We start from the raw sequence: 18,743 nt of genomic DNA on the forward strand, positions 1-18,743 counted from the left end.
AGTTGTTCAGCGGAAGGATACAAAAAGCTGTCTAAGAGATTTAACCTGTCAATCTCCACTGTGAGGAACATAGTAAGGAAATGGAAGAACACAGGTACAGTTCTTGTTAAGGCCAGAAGTAGCAGGCCAAGAAAAACATCAGAAAAGCAGAGAAGAAGAATGGTGAGATCAGTCAAGGACAATCCTCAGACCACCTCCAGAGAGCTGCAGGATCAACTTGCTTCAGATGGTGTCACTGTGCATCGGTCAACTATACAATGCACTTTGCACAAGGAGAAGCTGTATGGGAGAGTGATGCGAAAGAAGCCGTTTCTGCAAGCACGCCACAAACAGACTCGGCTGAGGTATGCAAAAGCACATTTGGAGAAGCCAATTTCTTTTTGGAAGAAGGTCCTGTGGACTGATAAAACCAAGATTGAGTTGTTTGGTCATACAAAAAGGCGTTATGCATGGCGGCAAAAAAACACAGCATTCCAAGAAAAACACTTGCTACCCACAGTAAAATTTGGTGGAGGTTCCATCATGCTTTGGGGCTGTGTGGCCAATGCCGGCACCGGGAATCTTGTTAATGTTGAGGGACACATGGATTCCTCTCAGTATCAGCAGATTCTTGACAATAATGTTCATGAATCAGTGACAAAGTTGAAGTTATGCAGGGGATGGATCTTTCAGCAAGACAATGATCCAAAACACTGCTCTAAATCTACTCAGGCATTCATGCAGAGGAGCAATTACACTGTTCTGGAATGGCCATCCCAGTCTCCAGACCTGAATATCATTGAACATCTGTGGGATCATTTGAAGAGGGCTGTCCATGCTCGGCGACCCTCAAACTTAACTGAACTGGAATTGTTTTGTAAAGAGGAATGGTCAAAAATACCTTCATCCAGGATCCAGGAACTCATTAAAAGCTACAGGAAGCGACTAGAGGCTGTTATGTTTGCAAAAGGAGGATCTACTAAATATTTATGTCACTTTTCTGGTGAGGTGCCCATACTTATGCACCTGTTAAATTTTGTTTGAATGCAGATTGCACATTTTCTGTTAGTACAATAAACCTCATTTCAAGGCAGAAACATTACTGTGTCCAACAGTTATTAGATATATGAAACTGAAATAGCTGTTGCAAAAAAAAACAATTTTTGTAAAACATTAAGCTTAAGATTAATAGGGGTGCCCAAACTTTTTCATATAACTGTATTTATATTGTGTGGCGGTATGATGACATTTTCTACTGTTTTTTTTTTGTTTTACGGTGTTCACAGTAAGGATTCAGTAATGAAACAGTTATGTAGAATGGTCCGTTCCATGATTGTTTTTACATTAAAAAATGTGTTTTAATTGGTGAGCCAATTTCACTTGTTTGTATCATTCCTTCTTTAGTTTTTTGTATAGATATCTATTTACAAACTTATTAATAAACTTTTGTTTTACTTTTTAACATAGCCCCATTATGTTACTTGAACACTTAATACTCTGTTCACTTTTCTACATCCCTACAACACATATACATAGCAGGATATTTCAGGATATTAGACCTCTCCGTTTGACTCTAACAGAACACCAATTAAACTTTCCTTATGGCAGGGCCTAACATGCCACTGTACCGTGCAGACCCGGAGGTCATTCTTTGACCTCTGGGTGCCATGACAACCATTGGCTACCCACGATCCTGTCATGGTGGTGCTGACGGGAAGGGAACTCCTTTTCTTTCACAGCCTTGTAAATGCAGAAATTGCTATTGATCATGGCATTTTGAGAGTTAAATATTCAGGGACAGTGTTGGCATTGGCCTTGGCTATTTTTGCAGGAGCTGAGCTATCAGTTTTTGTGGACACAAGATCATATCATAATGCAAGAATACCTTCCTGATGATGACGTACATTTATGTCAAAAGGTTTAAAGGTTGCCATATTTCATTCGACACGTTAATAATGTATGCCATAAATTTCTGTCCCACTCTCACAAAGTCATACTCCTAATGGTGCTGAATGTGTCATTTGGAGAGTGCTGACTGGGTGCAAAGCTGCAACAATGATATAGGGGTAGAATTTGTTTCCCTGGTTTAGGTAGTTCCGTGTAACAATTGTATTTATGGGCAGATTTTGTGAATCTGAAAATTATTTATTTTTATCTGAATGTGATTGTTTTGGTAGCAAGCACATGGATTTTTTTTTGTAAAAATTGACCATAATGTGTTAGTTTGTGCAGTCCAACTTAAAAAAAAGTGTATTTTCTGTGACTTTATTGTTGTCCTATTATTACAGTGTCATCCAGAGAGAAAATTGTATTTCTTCAATTAAATAAAGTCCAATACACATACCAATACACACGATGATGCTTCCTGGTATACAGTATAAATGTGTACTATATTTCGATTGAGGTCACGTTCAATAGCAGGGTTTCTTATAAAGATAACTATGCCGATGCTGGAATTAGTGAATCTCCATTCAAAGCCTGTTAGGAAACTGAGTAGATTAAGACTGAAGCCATAAATTATCAATTTGTTTTGGACACAGTATAAGTAATCTTTTACACCATAGCTGTAGAAAAAGACATGGACCTCATATCCAAGATGTATGCATAGATCTGTGGCGGTTAAGCAAAATGTTCACAACTGAACATGAGGTTCTTAGTTTAACATTCTGATAAGAATGTATGAAGCCCACTGCCATGTCATGGCGACCCTCTCAGTGAGTCCCTGACATTAAAGGTACGGCGCCATGTGCCAACCATTGTCACTGCGATGGTGCATCAGCAAGGCAAGTGACCTGGTGTCCCACAGAACCCATTCTGCGAGGCTGAGCCCCCATGACTCTAGGCCACACCACGTCAGAGGCACAGCACCACAGCAACAATGGCGACCATACAGACCTAAAATCAAATGAAAGAGCAAAAAAAAACCCATCTTCCTTCACATGTTCTCAGACTATGAGCTAAAAGCAAAAATGGGAAGATAAATAATCTTTTATTAATAATAAGTGCTAAACAAAAATATGGCCTGGTTCACATTCATACTGTGCTTTTTGCTGAGCACTACATTGGAGTTTCTGAAAAAACAAGATTGAACTCCCAACTGAACCCAATTTAGCTATTCATTGTTACGAGGCATATGGAGTCATCTATTTGACCTCTGTTTGGAGTTCAACTTTTTTTTTTAAAACTGACTCAAAAGTGTAAATCTGGCCTAATACATAGTTTCTGCATATAGAAAATAGTGACCTGTTATTTACACGTTCTTGCCTGAGTCTCACGAATCCATTAGAGCTTTCTAAAGCACATTTTTGTCCCAGAGATGTCAGCTTATGTATAGTAAAGTCAGTAAAAGGTGGATTCTTTAGGAGCGCTGGATAGGTAGCCCTAGTGAGGGGAGGACGCACAGTCCCCCCTCAGCTCCAGCTGAACACCTCCGAAGGAGGACAGAAACAGGAAAAGGGTGAAACTCCGTCAAAGGAGCGCCGAAAGGAAACTCTGCACCAGAATGGGGTTTAAGCCACAACGCATTTCAACGGAAGTACCGTCTTCATAGCATAACATCCACAGCTCAAAAAGCACTGTATTTACTATATTAGTAGCTATTGTAATAACCACATTTTACAATTACAACACCGTCTAACTTTCCTTTCTCTTCCACTTTTATCTTTGAAATCTTAAAATTTTCATGCAATTTTATTGTCTCAATTAATTTCTTAATGTACGTTATTGTAATATCAAACACTTAAAATATGGGCCTAATGCAAAGCATTTTCTGGTGCATTTCACAAAATTAGAATATCATCATAAAGTTGATTTATTTCAGTTCTTCAATGCAAAAAGTGAAACTCATATATTATATAGAGTCATTACAAATGGGGTGATCTATTTCAAGTGTTTATTTCTGTTATTGTTGATGATTATGGCTTACAGCCAATGAAAACCCAAAAGTCATTATTTCAGTAAATTAGAATAATTAACTAAAAACACCGGCAAAGGCTTCCTAAGCATTTAAAAAGGTCCCTTAGTCTGTTTCAGTAGGCTCCACAATCATGGGGAAGACTGCTGACTTGACAGATGTCCAGAAGGCAGTCAATGACACACTCCACAAAAATGGTAAGCTACAAAATGTCATTGCTAAAGAAGCTGGCTGTTTATAGAGTGCTGTATCCAAGCATATTAATGGAAAGTTGAGTGGAAGGAAAAAGTGTGGTAGAAAAAGGTGCACAAGCAACCGGGATAACTGCAACCTTGAAAGGATTGTTAAGAAAAGGCCATTAATAAATTTGTGGGAGATTCACAAGTAGTGAACTGCTGCTGGAGTCATTGCTTCAAGAGCCACCACACACATACATATCCAGGACATGGGCTACAAGTGTCGCATTCCTTGTGTTAAGCCACTCATATGCCAGAAGCATCTTATCCGGGTCAAGGAGAAAAATAACTGGACTGTTGCTTAGTGGTCCAAGGTGGTGTTTTCAAATGAAAGTAAATTTTGCATTTCATTTGGAAATCATGGTTCCAGAGTCTGGAGGAAGAGTGGAGAGGCACACAATCCAAGCGGCTTGAGGTCTTGTGTGAAGTTTCCACAATCAGTGATGGTTTGGGGAGCCATATCATCTGCTGGTGTAGATCCACTGTGTTTTTTCAAGACCAAAGACAGTGCAGCCGTCTACCAGGTAATTTTTGATCACTTCATGCTTCCATCTGCCGACAAGCTTTTTGGAGATGGAAATTTCATTGTCCAGCAGGACTTGGCACCTGTCCACACTGCCATGGGGTATTGTCAAGAGGAAGATGAGAGACATCAGACCCAACAATGCAGAAAAGATGAAGGCTCCTATCAAAGCACCCTGGGCTTCCATAACACCTCAGCAGTGCCACAGGCTGACCGCCTCTATGCCACGCCACATTGATGCAGTAATTGATGCAAAAGGAGCCCCGACTAAGTACTGAGTGCATTTATAGAACATACATTTCAGTAGGAGAACATTTCGGATTTTAAAATCATTTTTCAAGCTTGTGTTATAAATTATTCTAATTCGCTGAGATAATGACTTTGGAGTTGGCTGTAAGCCATAATCATCAACATTAACAGAAATAAACACTTGAAATACATCACTCTGTTTGTAATGACTCTGTATAATATATGAGTTTCACTTTTTGTATTGAAGAACTGAAATAAATTAACTTTTTGATGATATTCTAATTTTGTGAGAAGCACCTGTATGTAATTGTGTGTATTATAATTTGTGAAATCTTACCTTGGTACCTGCATCAATCAGCAGAGTTCTTAGGAGGAACCCACCAGAGAGTGCCAGGGCTGTGGCAAAGCAGGAAATGTGAAGCATTTACTATTTCTAATAAAATCAAGAGGTCCAGCAATTGATGGGTCACTGCAGATAGAGATGGGCTTTGTTGTTCTCTGCTTTAGTTAATCCCTAGACAACACTATGTGTATTAATCTTCCAGCTGTAGATGCTAACGTGCTCTATGTGGTCCTCTTTAATGGCAAGGACTGGAGATAAGAAGATCAGTCAAAATTCAAATTTGCCTGTTCACGCTGATTTTCTCATGAAGTTTGGTTTGCAAACAAGTTATTTTCCTCAAATTTAATGTCCCATATTATGCTCTGGGGTCTTTGCATACTCCAAAGCATGATAAGCATAAGATGGGAAAAATAAAAGAAATATTTATAATCACCTAACTAGTCACCTCTCCAGTCTATCTGCTCCTCACCATTATCTATTTGGTAATCTTTGCATCGTCTTATCACCACCGGAAGTGCAGAATCCTTGGGTCTCCTCATTCTAGACCAGGACTTCCAGTTCTGATGAAGCCAAAGAGGGTTCTGTGCAAGCATGTGTAAGGTTACGATGTCATGGCATAACGGAAAGCACTGAGACATTGCTCGTGCATGTGCAGACCTGTCCCTGGCATCATTAAAGGCTGGAATTTCCATCCGTGTGGTGGTGATAAGATAAGAACTGGACAGATGGCGGAGAAGAGCAATGGGGCCAGTGAGATGAGTGGTGATGTGGTTATCAGGTTTTTTTTTTCTTTCCATTTTTAATCTTTTGTCCCTTTATGGTTCAGAAAAACGGTTAAAACTGCTCTGAAGCAAAGTACCAAAAATCTGCATTTTGAAAAATGCAGATTTTTATTTTATTCGAGTAGAATTCAAGGAGCTTTGGCATTAAAGAGGTTGGACGGGAACAGCATCCGTCCAATTTTGCTGAAATGATTGGGCACTGAAATCATCATCTCTCCCTGTCATAAAAAATCTTACACACAGCACATGATGTGTGCTCACTGTTTTCCAATATAATCCAAATCCAGGTAGTTTAGTTGTCCATCTGGGCAGTTGCCATGGAAGCTGTTGATGTTACAATGGTCTAACTGGAGAGAGGAGCCTGCTAATAGGGCATAACCTGTGTCCTCCCTGTGCAAATCACTGCTAATGATCTGTTAATGGTCAGCAGCCATTAGATGACTGTCCGTGATCTGTGTACAGGTCTTTCCCTCTGCGTATAGAGACCTGTCAAACAGAGCCGGGTGGGAAGAAGCTGGCTAGGAACCACCATGGTCTTTTCTGTTTAAACTATGTAAAGCACAGAGATTTGCAATTAAGGAGCTTGCCATTGATTCATGCCATAGATAGTTCAGGCAGCATCAACCATTGAAACATTTGCATAATTTTCGTTTTAGAATGTTATCTGTCCCCCCTCCCCCCTATATTTCCTTCATCTCGTATTTTCCTCATTTAAAATTTTAAAATTCTTCACAGTTGTTTGTTTAAATATTTGAAAATTTTAATAAAAATGTTTGAAAAAGAACGTTATCTGTGATATCTCCTTTCATTATAATTTATTTTTCACTATTTATCACAGAGGAAATTCTTACCCTGCTCTTTCCACCAAAAACAAGTAATCATGGAGGGCTCTATTGCCTCTGTTATAATCTAGGTAGCATTTCACAGTGTATTTATTCCAATCTGAATATTTGTTCTTTGCTAAATGCTACTGCATATTCCTAATATTGAATTTATTACTTTTGCTCCTAAAAAGGCATACATAGCAGCAAACTATGTTTTTGACTAGCAGTCGAGTTCTAATTGTGCCAGTAATCTGAAATTTAAAAATGATTTCCAGCACTTTTCATTTACAATTCTGCTTTTTGTTTCTTTCTCAGTGGGTTATAACCCACAATGACCTATGTGTAAAAGTAGCATCACGTATGTATAAATGTTTATGTCTCTGCTGTGTACAATATGTCTAATATAAAAAATGGACATAGATTTAATTTCTATCTTAACTCTAAATGGCAATATCCTGACAGTGTACAGGCAAAGCTGCTCATATCTGTAGCTTTCGTGTTTCTTTTTATATCATTGTTTTGATTACTTTATGTACTCAATTTACAGGAGGCATTGTTGACAAAGACCTTCGCCGCTACCTCAATTTACGGTTTCAGAAAGGTTCAGTAGATCATGAACTACAGCAAATCATACGAGACAACCTCTACCTCCGAACGGTGCCATGTGAGTACTGCTATCTCATAAGTTATTGAATCTATTAAAGTGTTCATGTTTTCTACAGTGTCTGGAAATTGCGCTAAGTGGATGCATCATTTAATATGTTTTTAAAAGTTCATGTTCACCTTACGTGCTCCTCTGTGACTCTTATTACTGTGTGATGAGTAGATAGGTATGAATCTGTCTACTCTTTTTGTTATTCTGCAAAGCGTGTTCACAATATATGAACGGAACAGAGGCCCCGATTCATCATTTGTGTCTTTTTAAGTAACTTTTCTTTTTTGTGTCATTTTTGGCACCAAATTGTTCAAAATGGCGCACGTTAATCATGGATTTGGCGCAAAGTAAAGAGTAAAAAATGGTCTTATTTTCTGACTTCACATGTTTTGCAAAATCGCTCAAAAATTGTGCCAAAATACCGACTTATTAAAAAATACACCAGGGTGGGGGAGTAGAGTTAAACCAAATTTTGCAACGTTTTAAAAAGTCGTAATTTATGAACCAGGTGAAAACATCTAGAATCACTAAACTCCACCCACAAAGTGGAATACAAATAAACAGGAGAGCAAACATAAAATGGATGTAAACAAAACACAAATAGAATAATGAGCAAAAAAAAGGTCAAAATACATAAAACTAGACAAGAACAGGCGCAAAGGCAATGATGAATCAGGGCTAAAGAGTATACCATGTCTTTGCAAAAACTCGGAAGGGCTCCAAATACGCACAGAAATGAAAAGCAGCATGTGAGTGAGATATCGGACAGCTCATTAATTTTGCTGATGCTGTAAAACACTGTGTACTTTAGAAATCAAATACATTGCATAAAATACACAGCTGTAATTATGCCACATGTGAACATACCCTAACTTAGGAGAAAGGGAAAGGACACTCTAATTACCATAGAACTTTCCGAAACACTACCCAAACAGGTGAACATGGGCTGTACAGTGGTGTAGATGGAAATGTGCCACCATATTTAGTTTTTTGCCTCATTTTTGTGCCCTTAGATTATGGACTTTGTCATTTATATTCCACATTTCATCGAAATGCTTTCTGTTGACTTCATGGTGGCAGATGACAACATACATTTCGCTAACTGTATCAGTTGCCTTCATGTTTTCTTTCACATATCAATATTGATTTGTGTCCCTGCTTTAAATTCTGTGTATGTCTGTGACTGCAAGGAACTTTATTTAAATGTCATTGTGTTACTCCAAGATGAATGCTGCATCCAACTGTTTGTTACTGCTGCTGACTCCATACATTATATATGTCTATACACGCAGACCGGAGAGAATCATTACACAGCGGCTAATTCTTGCAGTCTGCGTGTTTTGCCGCTTCTTTTTGGCCATTAATACAGTATTTTTCACATTATTTAAATTCCGGTTTCATTTTTCGTAGGTTTTTCTCTACATGGTTTCAATACAAAATACTTGACTTTTACTTGCACTTAAGATTTCATTATGGGCTGAGAAATAAAGAAAACATTATGCTCAATAAAGAAACCCAAAAAATGAGAAAGGGGTTTTTACATATGAGATAAATTAAAATCAAAATGCATCTGCCACCAGGATTAAGTTGTTTTATTTAAAACCAGAATAAATAAGTTGATTCTAGTGCTTTATTGGGTCACTTACTGGTGTCTTTCAATAGTTGTCATAAAATCTCGCTTTGTCAGTCATAGCTGGGGATGAAAGCTAAGTATTTGTATTTTTAAAATTCTGACGGTAGGGCTCAGCTGATGGATATTGAGAACTCAGGAGCGTGTGCAGATAATATCGACGGCGTCACTTTTCATTTATCGCGATTATTGATTAATGACAGTTTTATGACAAATACGGCAACACACCCAGTAAGTGTGACCAATGGAATCAAGGTTTCTGCTTTCAGATCAGGCAGTCTAAATCTGGAGATGTTTATTTTAAACTGACTTAAAGGGAATATGTCAGTAGGATCATCCCTTTTAAGCCATCTATATGGTCATGCAGGGCATAGAATGTTGAATAAAAAGATATTTTAATATCTGTGATCCAATTTTTTTTCCAGAGTAATCCACATTTTTCATAATATGTAAATTAGATGTTAAAATCTATGGGCCTGACACGGATCTCCCTGAGAATCTGTCTCCAGAGCTCATTTTATATTAAAGGGGGCGTTACCAGTGTGGGACATGTGATGACTGACAGTCTGCTCTCTTAATCTACATGTCTCATCCTGGTAATGCTCCCTTTCTTTTAAAACAAGCTCTGGAGGCAGCATCTCAGGGAGATCAGTGTTTGGCTCACACATCTTAACAGGTCATTTATATATTAAGAAAAAAGTGGATTTCTTGGGAATAAGACATTGGATCGAAGATAACAAAGGATCATTTTACTGAACTTTCTATGACTTACCTGCACTTATAGATGGCTTAGGAGGGTTGATCCTGCTGACAGATTCACTTTAACTCTTTATTATGCAGTAAATTATGTCTCACAAAAGACATCTTAAATGGTGACCATTTAGACACGTGTTCCCCAAACTCCAGTCTACAAGGCCTCCAACACATCATGTTTTCAGGATTTCTCTAGTATTACACAGGTGAGAAAACTTGTGGCAATTTCTCTTTCCTTGATAAGAATTCTATCACCTGTGCTACACCAAGGAAATCCTGAAATCATGATCTGTTGTGGGCCATGATGACTGGAGTTTGTGAGCCACTGATTTAGAGGAATGTATTACATAGATTTATTGATTTTGCCAAACTAAGCTGCTGTTACAGTTTTGGCTCATAAATGGTGTTCCAAATTGAGGGACCCCCTATTTTCCTGATACAGGTTATCTTCATATGACTCTTTTATGGTGCTGTAAGATGAAGGAGAAAAAAGTCCCTATTTAGAGCAGTACAGATTCAAAGCTGAATTTTAAGTATTTGTTATTGTCCCTCTTTTATATTTTGTTAGAGTTATTTATATAAATTTGCAACCACTTTGACTTTCCTGGAGAACAATATCTTAATATCATCACTATTTAAACCATTTTTATAGTATCAAAACCACAATACAACCCGGCAAAGAAATGATGTGACCAAAAGCACCACTGAATTATTGTATTTTGCGGTCTATAAGATGCAGCGCACCATAAAATACCCCACAAATTTTGAGAAGGAAAATATATGGAAAAATTTTTGTTTGAAGTGTCAAATGGGGGTCCATCTTATAGTCTGAGTTTAACTTACCTGGAGGGACGAGCTGACATCTCAATCAGCACATGCACCACCTTCCTGCAGCGGCATCGCTGCCTCCTGTGACCATGCACCACCATGGCCCCCGGTAACCTACATTCAAACTGTAAGAGGCACCCCTATTTTCCTCCCAAATTTTTTTTGGGGGGAAAGTGCATCTTTTGGTCTGCAAAATACAGTAATCGGTATGAGCAAATTGAATACTTAGGGGTGTCAATAGATATAAAAAAGGGATCCCAGCATATTAGATATTAGTTTAGATTTATATCTAATATATTGGGATCTCTTACTTTACTGAACCCCTCCCTGTACCTGGTCACATCTATCTGTTTATACCTATTAATGCCCCCAAATATTTGTTTTAAATGCTCATACTTATTATTTGTCAGTTGTGCTTTTAATTATATTATTTCCTAACCAGGTGCTATTTTTTTAATGCTTTAAAAATTGTTTTAATAGTGATGAAATATAGGTAAGGTATTGTTTTTAGTGAGGTTTTTTTTCTTTAAATAATTGCCCCCTCTCTCCCCTCCGAGTTTGATTCTTGGACAGCTTTTGTTCCTGGAGTACTATGTAAGGCCATAATACTATGTTTTTTATTTTGCAGCCCTTTGCTTGCTGGTCAGAGAGCTAAGGCTGACTTTTGATTCCTTCTTTTGTAGTAAATATTTTTCTTTTTTTCCATCAGGATATGTTCCCATAGGGCTATAGTATATGTTCAGTTACTCCATCGAGGCTTACGTTCGAAGCCCCCACAAAATGAGATTTGGGTATATGCACTGATGGGGCCATTGACCATAATGATGCAGATGGAGTTGCAGTGTGTTCTGTCATAAATAACTGTTAGTAGTAAACCCCTACTGGAGGCGGGAACCAAGACAGTCTACTATGTCTAGCTTTCCACCACAACTAGGTGTATACGACTGAAAATTATATCCGAATGAGGACAGTGTGACTCAATCTGCATCATTATAGTTAATAGCCCCTTCAGTGCATATGCCCAAATCCCATTTTGTGGGGACTCCGGGCATGTGCCCCTGAACGTATGCTAAAACACTCTGTGAGCATAATGTAAGAAAAACCAAATAGAAGACAGAATTTGAGATTTGCATTTTCAGACTAAAGTTCCCTAAAGTCAAATCATCCATTTAACTATAATATTATTAATGTTGAACTTAAAATCTGAAACCAATTGATGGTTTGTGAATTTATTCCAGTAGGTTTAATGTTTTAAATTCGACTCATTTTGTTTAATGAGCAATCTTATTAAGTTGTATCATGACATTACCATATCATTTTTCATGTTGTAAGCCAAGGAAAGCAGCAGAGTTGTTTTACTACTTACTGTAAGGAATAAAAACTGAATAATATATTAGCATATAATTTGTAAGAATATATACTTTCCTTGATGGGATAATTTGGACATTTTATTACTCTATGTGGTTATTAATTTTAATAAATGTTACTAAATTCTATAGCATATGTACTAATTAGACACTGATAGAAATTTCAGCCTGGTAATGTCAGATCCATGAGCTCTAGAACCATGAATCAGTCTGTCTCTGATTTAACTAATAAATATTGGCAACGTTAAATGGAATAAGATACAAATTAGAAATAGTGTAGAAACTATCAGTATGGCCAGCTTAATTGTGCCATTAAAGAAGTGGTAGAAAATAATAAAAAAAAATAATAATCTATTTGGAAGGGCAGTAACCTATATTCCCCAACTCTCTTTAAGTTTTATGGAAACATGAATAGATGTAGTTCTTTTCTTAATCTTTTCTATACTTTTAAGTCAGATACCCTAAAGTTATGTCTTGGCATATAAAATCAGTAAATTAAAATGTTTAACCTTGCGATGACATGAGACTTCACGTTGATAGTAACTCATCTAAGATGAAGACTCCACATCTTTATAAAGTTTCAGACCTTTTCAATATGGCCTTATAATAATTTACACATATAATTACTCATTTGTGCCAATATAACCCTTTTTTTAAAAAAATCTGTCCTGTTTTGCACTTAGATTAGCTTGATGATAACTTGGCGAGGTGAGGCTAGTGAGAAGCACATGGTGGAGGGACGGGTCTGCAGCACTGAGGAGAAGCAAGTGCTGCTGGGAAACTTAGCAAGAAACTATATGTTGGTCGTAGTCTAGATACTAAAGATACGTATGCAGCTTTGTGATAGATATTTTGATTCTGGAAATTACACTTTAAGAGTCACAAATTGTATTATGTTTTAGAGTTCTTTTAATAAAGTAAGTTTAACTATACAATATTTACAAGTATTTACAAATCTTGTATAGATCTGAACAAGTCCCTATAGCTCGGAATTCCAATGAGTAAAATTGAAGTCTAGTGCTTCTTAAAACATAATAGTACTCCTTTCATTGCTGTTAGCAAAATTGTCACTTTTTCCCTTTGTTATTCTATACCTACAAGGATTTATGAAGGTTAGATATTGTAAGTTTTTTGCAAAGTTTCTTTATTAAGAAGAACTGCTTTACCAATCCCTGCAGTAAAAGTATAATGATGTTAACTCCTTGCAAAGCTCAAAAAGTTTAAGTCAATCCTCTATTAAAAAGCTCTCTAAGCTGAGATTCATTGCCCTAGTACAATGGAGAGCCTGCATTCAGAAAGATCTATGTACGCAGCGTGAATAACAGCCTATGCTCATAGCTAATCAGCAACCACAACATGGTTTACTGCAGTGCTTGCCTAAGGCAATATAGGCCAGACTCTCCTGCGCAGAACTGAACAAGAAGCCAGAAGCAATGTGTAGACCTTTGTACTTGGGTGTCAGTGTACCATATAGTCAGCATAATTAGCATGTTGTGGTTCAACTCTCTATGCACTTTTCTGCAAATATTTCTACCGTATATTTAAATTGCTGTCCGATATGACAGATGAACATATGTACCTAAAAGTTAATGTCCTTGTTAATTTTTTTTAACTTTTCTGATACAGAATGTCAAAACATCTACACAGATACACAGTTGAAACCAGAAGTTTACATACACTATATAGAAATACACATATGCATGTTTTTCTCAATATCTGACATGAAATCAGAATAAACCTTTCCTGTTTTAGGTCAATTAGGATTACCATAATTATTAATCTTTACCAAATGCCAGAATAATGAGATAGAGAGAATGTTTTAAGGCATTTACATACATTTCATTAGTATTTGGCATCATTGCCATTAAACTGAATGACTTGGGTCAAACGTATGGGATATCCTTCCACAAGCTTCTCAGAATTTGGTCAGAATTTGAGCCCATTGCTACTGACAAAACTGGTGTAACTGATCCAGGTTTGTTGGTCGCCTTGCTCGCACCTGCCTTTTCAGCTTTGCCCATAAATTTTCAATTGGATTGAGATCAGGGCTTTGTGCTGGCCACTCCAAAACAATGACTTTGTTATCCTTAAGCCACTTTGTTACCATTTTGGCAGTATGTTTCTGGTAATTGTCCATTTAGAAGACCCATTTCCGCCCAAGCTTTAACTTCCAGGCTGATGTCTTGAGATGTTGCTTCAGTATTGCCACATAATATTCTTTTCACATGATGCCACCTATTTTGTGAAGTGCACCAGTCCCTCCTGCAGCAAAACAACCCCACAACACTATGATGCCACCCCCGCTTTTCACAGTTGGGATGGTCTTCTTTGGCTTTCAAGCTTCTCCCTTTTTCCTCCAAACGTAATGATGGCCATTATGCCCAAAAAGTTCAATTTTAGTTTCATCAGACCACAGGACATGTCTCCAAAAATTAAGGTCTTTTGTTCCTGTGTGCATTTGCAAACATTAATCTGTTTTTTTATGTTTCTTTTGGAGTAATTGCTTCTTCCTGGCAGAGTGGCCTTTCAGCCCATGTTGATACAGTATTTGTTTCACTGTAGATATTGACACAGTCTTACCAGCTTCCGCCATTATCTTTACAAGGTCTTTTGCTTTTGTCCTTGGGTTGATATACACATGATGGACCAATGCACGTTCATCTCTGGGACACAGAACCCATCTCCTTCCTGAGCGGTATGATGGCTGGACATTCCCATCTTGTTTGTACTTGCGTATAATTGTTTGTACAGATGAACGAGGCACCTTCAGGTATCTTGAAATTATACCCAAGGATGAGCCAGACTTATGCAAGTCCACAATTCTCTTCCTGATATATTGGCTGATTTCTTTAGACTTTCCCATGATGCTACACAAAGAAGCAATTCAATAAATAAGAAGAAAAGTGGCACTCACCAGGAAATTGCTGTGCAAAAACTCGTCCTTTATTACAGTTTCACCACATGACGAACTTTACAAGGAGAGGCGGTTGGTACGTAGGAGGGTGCGGGGAGTGGAGGTAGGACTACGGCCGTTTCGCGCTCGTGCGCTTCAACGGGTCCAGGGTCTACACAAAGAAGCAGTGTGTTTCAGGTGTGCATTAAAATACATCCACAGGTGTGTCTCTATTTATCTCAGATGTTGCCAAAAAAACAGAAGCTTCCAAACACATGACATTATCATATGGGCAGTCCAGAATTGTTTAACAGCAAGGTAATCGTACTGTATGTAAACTTTTGACTTTGCAGTTAGTAATCAAAATGCCTTAAACCATTCTCTCTTTCTCATTATTCTGGTATTTGGCAATTATTAATAATTATGGTAATCCTAATTGACCTAAAACGGGAAAGGTTTATTCTGATTTCATGTCAGATATTGAGAAAAACATACATATGTGTCTTTTTATATAGTGTTTGTAAACTTCTGGTTTCAACTGTAGATGTCAGTATAAATAGGCTGCAGTTATGATACATTAACTTACTGCATAACGATTCATTACTGAGTTCAATGTATATTAACAGTGTATAGTACGTTTTTATATATCCACTAGTGCTTGGTACAGGATTCACAATGTTATTTGATAAGATTTGCATTGAACAGAACATAAATGAAACATAAAAAATATGTAAAATAATGAGTTTTTTATGTCAATGTCCACATTTAAACTGTATTTCAGTATTGCTGTCTTTGGTGTTTGTATTTGTGCTTTGCGTTTATGTTGATAGCATATCAGATTAAATTAATTACTTACTTCATTTGTATTTGCGGATCCTCAATATACCATCTTGTGAAAACTTAACTTATAATCAAGCTTTTCTTCAGAATTGCCAACGACTTTTCAAGAGAAAAATAGAGCTTTTTTTTTTTAAGCCATAAAATCAATCAGCAGAAAAGGATTGTTCTTGTTCTTACAATTGCCATCAGACTTAATGTCAGCTGGTCACAAATCAGCACACAGTGAGATATAAATGAGTGAAACAATCTTGGATTTGATTCATTTGAGCAGCATATATTGCCCAATTTTAATCAGAAAGTATACTTTTAGAGGCTTTTTTGATCAGTGCAATTATTCAAGCTTCTACTATTTAATTCACATAACTACATTTTCATTGAAAATGTAAAGTTTAAAGGGGTGTTGTCCAGGATATAAAATATGTTGCTAGAATAAAAAACAAAAAAACACATTTAAGTACCTGTTTAAGCCCTCAGCAACGGCCCTAGTCCTGTGATTCTGCTGGCTTTTTTTAAAATTCCCTCTAGTGATAAACTGCATCTGCCCATGTGTCCACTGCAGCCAATCACTGGCTTTAGTGCAGTACTTATCAGCATCACTGCTGTGGACAGCAATTGGCTTCGGGGAATTAAAAAGAGGCCAGCATGGACCACCAGCTGTGGTGATGGAGTGGTGGGGTATTAATCCTTTCCTGGGGGGCTGTTTTGCGTTTATTCATTTTCGTTTTGTCCTCTTTCTTCCAAGAGCCATAACTTTTTTTTAACTTTTCTGTCCACATAGCCGGGCTTGTTTTTGGCGGGACGAGTTGTACTTTTGAATGACACCATTCATTTTATCCAGTGATGCAATGGAAAATAGTAAAAAAATTCCAAGTCAACTGAAATTGCAAAAAAATTGCAATTACAAGATTGTTTGTTTTTTTTATTTACCATGTTCACTATATGGTGACACTTACCTGTATGGCCAATATGATTCTCCAGGTTAGTTCGATTACGCAGTTACCAAACATGTAGTTTTTTTATTTAAGCGCTGAAAAAAAATTCTGAAATTTGTAACAAAAAATGTTTTGCTTGTGTCACCATTTTCTAAGACCCGTAATGTTTTCAATTTTTGGGATATGGGGCTGTGCGAGTACTTGTTTTGAGCTGACGTTTTTACTAATACTATTTTGGGTATATACAATGGTTTAATTGCTTCTTATTGCATTTTATTGCAATGTTGCGGCAGCCATAAAAACTTAATTCTGGCATTTCGATTGTTTTTCTCATTACTCAGTATAACTATTGGATTAATTTGTTTTATAGTGATACATCAGAGATACCAAATATGTGTATTTTTTTCTTTTTGTTTTATTTTTTAATGGTTGGAAAGGGGATTGATTTGAACTTTTGTATTTTTTTCAGATTATTAAAAACTTTTATTTCACTTTTTATTCAATTTATTAGTCACCTTAGGGGAATTGAAGCTGTGATCATCCGATCGCTTGTGCTACACATAGCAGTGTATCATCACTGTGGTGTATAGCTAAACTCACAATCTCTTATGAACACCTGCTAAATGCTGGCTTTCACAGGAGTATTGTAATAACAGGCACAGGGGTCTTCAGCAGACCCCAGGCTGTCATAGCCACCCACTGTCATTCTGCTATCATGACACAAGCGTCTTGATGGGAGCATGCAATGACATGCCTCCCTGCCGGTGCATGTTAAATTCTGCTGTCAGAGATTGGCTGCAAAATTTAACAGGTCAACAGTCGCAGGCAGAGCTCTGCTCAACCCTGTTGGAGGCAGATGATGGCTTAATAATTCAGCCATTATCTGCTGGGAAAGATAAGGGCTCAGCTTCTGAGCCCACATCAAAGTCAGGGAGCCAGCATATGACGTACCAGGCAGTATGTCATAGGTTGGTAAGGGGCTAAATGAGTAATGTTTGTGCCTTTCTTTATAGCATTACCTGATGTTAGGATTTTTTTATGTATATATTTAATAACTTTAGTGTTTACCTATCATTTGATTTTTTTATATGTTATAACCCCTTAAGCATGTTGTAGATCGATGGGGATCCAGGTGCTGAGATCTGTACAGATTTGTGAAAAAACAGAGGAGAAACTCTCCATTCAGAAGGAAGAAACATGATATTCAGGCTTATTAGAAAGTTTCTGGGTGCGTACACTGCAGCTATAGATATCTCGCAAACTATGACTTTGAGGTCTTTTTCATCCTTTATCTTGTCTTTTGCATATTTTATTTCTAGTGGGCTCATCTTCCTGGTTGCTCCAATCTGACAATTCTAAATTCTGTTCTCCCATCCCTCTTCAATCATAGTCTTAGGCCGGGGTCACACTTGCGTGTGCAATGCGAGAAACTCGTGCGAGTCTCTGACATCAATTCCCGGCACTGCCGCCGGCACTCGGGACAGCAGTATGTGACTGTGTGTATTTCTATGCAGCTGAACACTCCGGTCCCGAGTGCCGGCGGCAGTGCCGGGTATTGATGGGAGAGACTCGCACGAGTTTCTCACATTGCACACGCAAGTGTGACCCCAGCCTTATAGACATAGAAAGAGAGAAAAAACAGCTGCATTTCCTCTTCCTTCTGAGTATGGAATAGAGATCTGATAGACAAAGGGAAAGTAAGGAAGATGCCACACCATCAGTCACATGTATTGATGTATAATATTACTTAACCGAAACGTTATAGGCGCCCATTAAAAAACATTTTATTAAATGAAATATAGGTTTTACAACTGAACATTAGGTCAGAAGGGCTCCTCTTATTTGTAAAATAAGAGATCTCTTAAAGTTTAAGTGCCGGACTTATAAAAATGAAATACACATGATGAAAGCTTTCCTCAAATTCATTTTATTAACTGAATTCATGTCTATCATGGCTGTAGTGATAAGGAAAAATTCCATAACCTCTTATACCAAG

The 18,743-nt window shown here is 37.5% G+C and overlaps 1 protein-coding gene across 15 annotated transcripts in view; it reads left to right on the forward strand.

The window, feature by feature from the left end:
- MAGI2 (membrane associated guanylate kinase, WW and PDZ domain containing 2) overlaps window positions 1–18,743 on the forward strand; it is a 1,417,815-nt gene that overhangs the window by 286,637 nt on the left and 1,112,435 nt on the right. For all 15 annotated transcript variants that reach the window (XR_013215731.1, XM_077264697.1, XM_077264691.1 and 12 more), the window contains exon 2: window positions 7,397–7,513. Coding sequence is in view for 14 of the 15 variants with exons in the window: in XM_077264697.1 (XP_077120812.1) it covers window positions 7,397–7,513 (117 nt within the window). In the remaining variant the exon portion in view is untranslated. The remainder of the gene's footprint in view (window positions 1–7,396; window positions 7,514–18,743) is intronic.

The sequence above is a fragment of the Ranitomeya variabilis genome, chromosome 5, assembly GCF_051348905.1.
Source record: "Ranitomeya variabilis isolate aRanVar5 chromosome 5, aRanVar5.hap1, whole genome shotgun sequence".
In the NCBI taxonomy this organism is placed as follows: domain Eukaryota; kingdom Metazoa; phylum Chordata; class Amphibia; order Anura; family Dendrobatidae; genus Ranitomeya; species Ranitomeya variabilis.